The 7,606-nt window shown below is 40.7% G+C and overlaps 1 protein-coding gene across 2 annotated transcripts in view; it reads right to left on the bottom strand.

The window, feature by feature from the left end:
- Nucleotides 1–2,501: 2,501 nt before the first annotated feature.
- SLC23A2 (solute carrier family 23 member 2) overlaps nt 2,502–7,606 on the bottom strand; it is a 1,215,437-nt gene continuing 1,210,332 nt past the window's right edge. For both annotated transcript variants that reach the window (XM_086943514.1, XM_086943515.1), the window contains 2 exons: nt 4,401–4,496; nt 2,502–3,576 (listed from right to left, as the gene is read on the bottom strand). In XM_086943514.1, the coding sequence (XP_086799640.1) occupies nt 3,344–3,576; nt 4,401–4,496 (329 nt within the window). In that variant the 3' untranslated portion in view covers nt 2,502–3,343. The remainder of the gene's footprint in view (nt 3,577–4,400; nt 4,497–7,606) is intronic.

Raw genomic sequence — 7,606 nt, 5'->3', positions numbered from 1 at the left:
GTGTATGGAAAAACAGCTTTTTATAATTTTGCCCATGCATCTCCCTGATTAACTTGTTCAGTTTCTAATACAAAGAATGTAATTTATACTTCTATGGGTGGTGATTAGCCTGGCATGGTATGTAATCATGGTAATGTAAAGGAGCACATGAAGTAAAAGTACCAAAATAACAATAGACGAGTCGCTTTTCTTTAATAATACCTTCAATATCCTTCTATTTCAAGTTCATTAGAGAATCAGCGAACTTGAGATCAGTGTAAATGTGAGGGCAAGCAGGCTGTTAAAACGTCTTTCACAATCAGAAAACTATGTTTGTAGAATACTCGCCTAGAGCCCAAAGTAGCTGTCCTACAACAAAATGCAACAGGATAATTGTATATCAAAGAAATAAGCGATAGAGAGAACAATCCAAAATGAAATTGAGGGACTGCAAGCTCTAATATAAGATACTTAACAAAAACGTCCAATTAGCAGAAAAAAATATGTTTTCCGTTGTTAGAGAATACAAAATTTAGGAGCCCATCTAGTTTCGAGAAGGGTAGACATTGCTATGGTATCCTGCTGTGAATTGGCCACTCGTTAGATGATCTAAGAACCAGATATAGCGTGCCAAGTGTAGATCCTTAATATTGTACAGGAAATATCATACACAAAATATCAGGGACCAAAATGACGAAAGGTAGGTATGTATAGATTTTCTATACCCAACTCCACATAAATGTACCTTGAAGATATCCATAGATGTGGAATTTAAAATAGTAAATGTATACTTCTCTATATGCACATACCTTTCAATATTTTTGTCTCTGACATTTTGTCTATGATAGTAGTGTTTCACAATATTCTTGTACTCGACATTCCAGAGTACTATCAGCATGTCCTAACTGTGGAGTCCTGGTACAAACAAGGCTCGGAGAAGCTGTAAGGATTAGTAGAATAAGGGGGTACACACAGGACCTGCTTGAAAAAGGCAACAAAGACCTGATTCCCTGCCCATCCACGCTGGAGACGTTTGGAGTTGTGTCTTATAGTAAAAAAGAGTGACTCAAGGAAAATCCAACATTCTTTTTTTTCCACTGTGGAATAGCCTTGTTTGTGTCAGGTGTTATGTATCGGTCAGGACTGTCTTGCTGAGCTTTAAGCCATTCACAAACCTCAAAGAACAAAAAAAGTGGTAGGTGCTACAAGCATAGCTGCTATGCTTGCGTGCAAGTACCACCTGGTGTCAGAGCAATGGAAAGAAGAGGCCTGTACTAAAAAGATCGACTTCAGCACCTACATATTAACAATCAACTTCTTGTACTCAGACAGCACATAATGACCTCTCAAATCGAACTTGTCGAGATGGAGGAGTGACTGTCTAAACGTTAAAAGGTAGAAAAGTATGAATATATATATATATATATATATATATATATATATATATATATATATATATATATATATATATATATATATATATATATATATATATATATATATATATATATATATATATATATATATATATATATATATATATATATATATATATCAAGGCAAAACTGGAAAAATATCAGAATATACAATGTTTCTTGGACTGAACTGGCTGTGTGGAACATGATGAAGCATTTCCTTCAATCTGAAAATGAGGAACACAAGAGTAGTAAAGTAGGGTTTGGGTCATGAACACAATGCTATAGCACAATTTCTGATCTTTACACATGATGGAAGGGGGGGTCCCGTTAAGTTAAGAATTGAAAGGAGGTGGAAGCAAAAGCATTATGCTTACTGGCAAACACAGGCTGGAATGCAATAGGACATACAGAATACAACAAGCCTCCCGTGCAGTCTGGACAGTTTCCAAGAACACTGTTCCCTCAAGGGAAAAAAGTAATCTTTTGTCATCCACTCTAAGTTCCTCAGGGTATATGTGGTGCTTTCTACTAGGGCTTGCTAAGTGATTACCAAGAAAACTAAAAGAGAAGGTAAACACAAGTACATAGCCTGTTCAGAAAAGCAATACTGCAGAAAACGGTACATTCTTGCAGGCAGTAAACCTTATCTAGGATTTCTGCCTCACTGTCCGCTGAGCAAGCTCTTCATTCTGGAGTAACCACGAAAAGGAACACTTCTGTATCCCCACAAAGGCAACAACACAAATAAATATGTATGATGACCTGTATCTCTGGATGTTCCAGAAGATATTTTGCTATAATAAACTAGGAAGAAAATGTATCTCATTAAATCATAAACTAGTTGCAACAGTAGGTAGCCCTGCACGTCAACCAGAGGACACCAGCAGGCAACACCTAGCTTGAGTCATATTTAATGATCATTGTTGAGTGAGTTGGGCGCTACTGTGTAAAGTAGACTTTTCGCAGAAGTGAATTATTGCACAGAACATTTCTCCTGAGCTGCAAAATACTGAATCCAGTGTTTTCTTAAATAGCAGATACCTCTACATTTTACTTGCAATTGCAGCATATTTGTATCCTGTAGAAAGCAGAATTCTACAGATGTTGGTTATAAATGAGTTTTTAAGATATTTAACTGTGCCACAATAATCAAATTTTTGTACAGTGTTATAATTGTGCGCTATATTCCAGCAGAACAATGTATGTGTCTATATAATTAGACACACAGACCTACAAACACACAAAACGTATCTTTAGTTTATGCAAAAATGCTTGAAAGCTGGCTTGTGGGACTCTTCAGACATGTTTGAAACACTGTCAAAATAACATCAACTTGGTAAATGTGGTTTCAACAATACGGCATGAACATATATAATTAATAAAATTATATACTGAAATGTGAAATAAACTAAGATGAAACTTACATAATGTACGTTTGTGACCATCGAACCTAAAATTAAGCCACAAGGTCAGCGATTCTGATCTCTCCCTCCAACCCCCCAATCAAAAAAGTTCTCGATTTCTTTTTTTCCAAATGTCTATGAACATCAAAATAAGCGACTCTCAATAACGGAGTCATAAAGGGGGAGGAAAGGTAAAGTTTTTAACTTGAGGTTGTCCGCGGTCCAATTGGCCATAATTGTAGATGCTGGGGGCTATCGGCAGACGGGGCTCTCTGTAAACAAGCTGCAGTTCAATCTTTGTTTCCAGCAAATCAGCTTCAGCAATGATTAGAATTCCTTCTCTAATAATGAAAAAAAACGATGGTAGTGTTGACGATTCCATTTTTCTGAAAACTAAAGCCTTTTTTGCACCCAGGCCACAGCCCCCGATTGCTCTGAAATGTAAATGCAGATATACAAAAAACATCTTTCCTGCTCCTTTAACGAGCAGAAAAATGCGAACACAACTGTTACTAGAACTACTAACAGAGGCATAAGCCAGGGTTATACAGTGGCCTCAGAGTCGTCCCCAGGACTCCGGCTCTTGCTATTTTTCCTTGAGTTCTTCCAGGGATAACCTGCAAAAGTGGGGCTTATAGGGAGGTAGCTGAAGCATTTATACTTTCGAATAAAGTTCATGATAAAGGGCAGGTCATAGGACTCCAAGCCTTCGATATCTTTGCTCCCTTTGACTGTTCCTTTCTTCCACTTCTTTATGCCTCGCTCTTCTGCAGAACCTACAAAAAACAAAAAGATTTTCACTATCTTCAAAAATAGGTGTTTCGACACTTTAGCTAATATCTGTCATTTGGGAGGTCGTCAAGTGATGCCCTTTGTCATAACACATCTGCGATGAGCCATTGAATTTAAAGTGATACTTAGCTTTGAGTTTCATTACATCACCACAAGCTACAGTTTTTATATTTGAGTATCAACTGGTTGCCTGACGAAAATACATCTATAATATTTACATGCTTGTGTCGTGAGGGATTTGGGAACATGATGTTATAAAAGTTTGTTTCCTTTTTGAATGAAAGTGTAGAGATTTTAGGAAGTTTGTATAGATGAGTTCAGTTCAAGGTGTAGGGGACACAAAGTTCCGGAATGGTTCATCATCCATGATCAAACTTGGTATGAACTTTTCATCCAGTGTTGCAGTTGAGATGAATCTATCGATGGGCACCTAAACTTGACTCAGATACACTGCTATAGGGCAATGTAATATCTTGAAAATGTCTAGAGCCTATTTTTTAAATTTTATCTTCTACTTCACCTTAGTTGGTCTTATACATCACCGAACATCAATAAAATGTTCTATGCTAAATTGCATTTTTGATTTCCTTACTGCTTTGGCCAATCATTGCAAAATCTATTAAAGCACAATGCAGCCCCACATTGTATAACCCCATATTTCACAGGGATCCATGCGGAGGCACAAATCAGTATTGTAATGTAAGCTCATGTAGTAAAGCTTTGCTCATAATTAAAAAATATATATTACTAAAGCTACTCGAAAAATCACGTATGGTGAGACACCAAGATTCACCTTTTCCAAACTTACCTGGAATAGTGTTGTCCAAAATAAAGGCCACGCAACCACCCACAAACATGGCTGTTGTGAGGAGAACATTTAATACTTGGTCGATTTCGGCGATCCCTGCAAAACAGAAGAGAAGGATTCTGAGTTGTGAATTATACAAATTAAAACTCAACTCAGACAAAAGGATGTCCTCATCCTCGGGTTCACCCCCTCAGCATGGGACAACACATGGTGGTCCTCCACCCTCAGCAAACCTCCCACTCCCACAGACCACACCCACAACCTAGGCTCATATTCGACTCCTCCCTCACCATGCACCGACAGATCAATGCGGTATCCTCCACATCCTTCAACACCCTCTGCAATCTCCACAAGACCTTCAAATGGATCCCCCTCCGAATCCAGAAGGATTGTCACCCATGCACTCATAACCAGCAGACTAGACTACAGAAACGTCCTCGACGACAGAAGAAACAAATGTCTACCCCTCAAACTCCAGACAATCCAGTTTGCCGCAGCTAGACTTGTCCTTGGCATGCTACGACAACACCACATCACCCAACACCTACAAGAACTCAACTGGCTCCCAGTAGAAAAGAGAGTGACCTTCAATCTCCTCACTTACGCCTACAAATCCCTCCACAACATTGGACCCAATACCTCAACAAAAGAATCTCCTTCACACCCAAAAGATGCCTCTGACCCGCCGAAATCCCACGCATCCGCAGAGCAGAGGGGCGATCCTTCTCTTACATTGCAGCCAAGACCTGGAACAAACTCCCACTCAGCATCAGACAAACTCCCACACTGCAAGATTTCAGGAAGAGCCTCAAACCCTGGCTCTTCGGATGAGATGAAGCTGCGCGAACCCCGCCACGCCTTGTGATCCTCGTGGGGCGCTACACAAATTCCTGATTGATTGATGCATCATAACCATGGGAAGTATACATTCACCCTAGCTTGTTAAATACTACCTTGGTGTATTAAAGTAATAGTAATGGCATTTATATAGCGCTTACTACCCCAGGTGAGGCTTCAAAGCGTTTTTTTGGCAAGTAGCACGCTACTCCGGAACCCAAAAAGGATTAGTGGTGGATTAACATAGGGAAATATGAAATTCATTTGAGCCGTGGACAGGTTAGCCTGTAATTTGGATTGAAAAAGAACAAAAATGCAATCCATCTAACAAAGCTTTGGGTTGAGACAAGTAAGCCTTGTTTTGTCAGGGATTTGTCCTTATTTGTTTTTCCATAAGCTGCAGTTTGTCGGATTTAGGGAAGTTTTATCCAAGTAGAGTTTCAAACATCTTTTAATGTCCAAAGGGTGCAACAGCAATTCTGCTGCAGTGCATGGCTGCCCGAAGAGTAGACAAATCAATATTTTGATGAAGTGGTTCAATCTACAAGCAAAAGCTATACCCATAGAACAAAGAGAAAAACAGATTTATAGTACCACAATGATGGGGTTTCAATTGGGCCTCAGCAATTGAGAGCTCAACGTAAAGAATTCCTTCTATGGTCAAGGAAACATCAAAGGCTATTAGAATGACAACAGTCTTTAAATGCCTTACGCTGGCTACCTCTACAGAAAGTCATAACATTGGCCTTTGAATATTCAAAACAGGAGGATTGTATTTCTGTTATTCTTAAAACTACCATCTCATGTTTTCAACTCACTTCCGGACACTATTTCTGGATTGCCAACTGCAATTGCCTCTTCTCATTCCACATTGTAGGCTTCGTACTAAACTACCAACATCTTCTGTGATGACAAGCAGTAGCTTGACAGGCCTCTTGGTCGCCCAATACTAAGGGCCTTAATATGAGTTCCTGAACCCGTGATGGCAGTACAACCAACACCCACTACGGGCTTGCCTGCAGTATTATGAGTGTGGCAGTTCGACCGCCACAAGACCGCTGCAACCTCCAGGGATTAAGGATCCTGCGTGGTCACCCTGCAGCCAAGTGCACTGATATGCTGATGGTGCCGCTGCGACTCCATCAAGCATACTAGGAGCTGCCTGTACACAGCCCTTTTCATAGCAGCGAGCTTGCCATTAAAAGGGTGGCGGAGAGGCAACAAAGCCCTACCACACCAAGGTCTGGGGGTGAATGCGGGGGCGATCCATGTAGTGCCCCCTTGGTTTTGCACCCCAGTTCCGGCACGGTGTGGCATATATGCCACACCAGGCAGGAAGGTGTAGTCAGCGGTCTGAGCCTGACAGACCACTGTCTAAGACCGCTGCAGCATCGCCCACCAGACCAGGATTTAACTCCTAATCTGGCAGGCGGCAGCACCACGGCTTTGGTGGTCCCACAGAGGATGGTACGTTCACCACTGTAGGACCACCAAACTTGTAATAAGGCCCTAAACCTGGAAATAGGAGCAGTCCAGGCCTGTGAACAGAGAAACCATACATTTCGTGGGAAGCTGTAATAATTACTATCTGAGGACTATGTTCCCAAATTCATGCCTCCCAAATTTTCTGATTTGCAATGTTTCCCCTTTACAGTTCAGTGTTGTTTTCCAAGACAAACTGAAGTGACATTCTGTGTCCCTTGCTATCCCCCTTATAACATCCAGGCGTATTTATGCTCAGCTTTAGGTAGCAATTGGCTTGATGTACATACACTGAAATTGCTAAAAGTGGTAGCAATTATCTCACCAGCTTTTAGTGAATTCAATGGCTCTTTCGACTGATCCGGAGCTGCCTCCCCTCACCCCCCAGCACCTTGAGACTCCTCATGGGTGAGTAGTGCGCTATACTAAGTCCTGATTGATTGATTGCCATTTTGTTACCAGACCTATGTACTAACAGGTCAGTTGACAAAATACTGAATCGCAGTGGGTCACAATCTAGCCTACCTCATGAATATTAATGAGGTAGGTCGGAAATTGTGACCCACTAAGACTTGCTGCCCTAGCAGGGCTCGGGGCACGCTGGGGTCGGCAGACCACCATGTCTGTGACTAATTTAAAAATATATATATTTGTTTTTTTAAATGAAGCCAGTTTTCCTTAAATGAAAATAGGATGCATATACAAAAAAGGAGGAAGGTTTGTACAACTATTTTTTAAGAGTAGGCAGTAGCCCCCCTTCCAAAAATGTATTTGAGACAGGCATTAGGAAGAATGAGAGCCGGTGCCAGAAGTTCTGCTCAGTAGTTCATGGCTGGTACAATAATATGTCGGCAATACCAATGGCTGCATAGTCTTAAATTCATCTC

The sequence above is a fragment of the Lissotriton vulgaris genome, chromosome 11 (genome assembly GCF_964263255.1).
Source record: "Lissotriton vulgaris chromosome 11, aLisVul1.2, whole genome shotgun sequence".
Taxonomy (NCBI): Eukaryota; Metazoa; Chordata; class Amphibia; order Caudata; family Salamandridae; genus Lissotriton; species Lissotriton vulgaris.
Note: the sequence above shows the minus strand (reverse complement) of the source record. Positions and strands in the feature narration are given on the sequence as shown.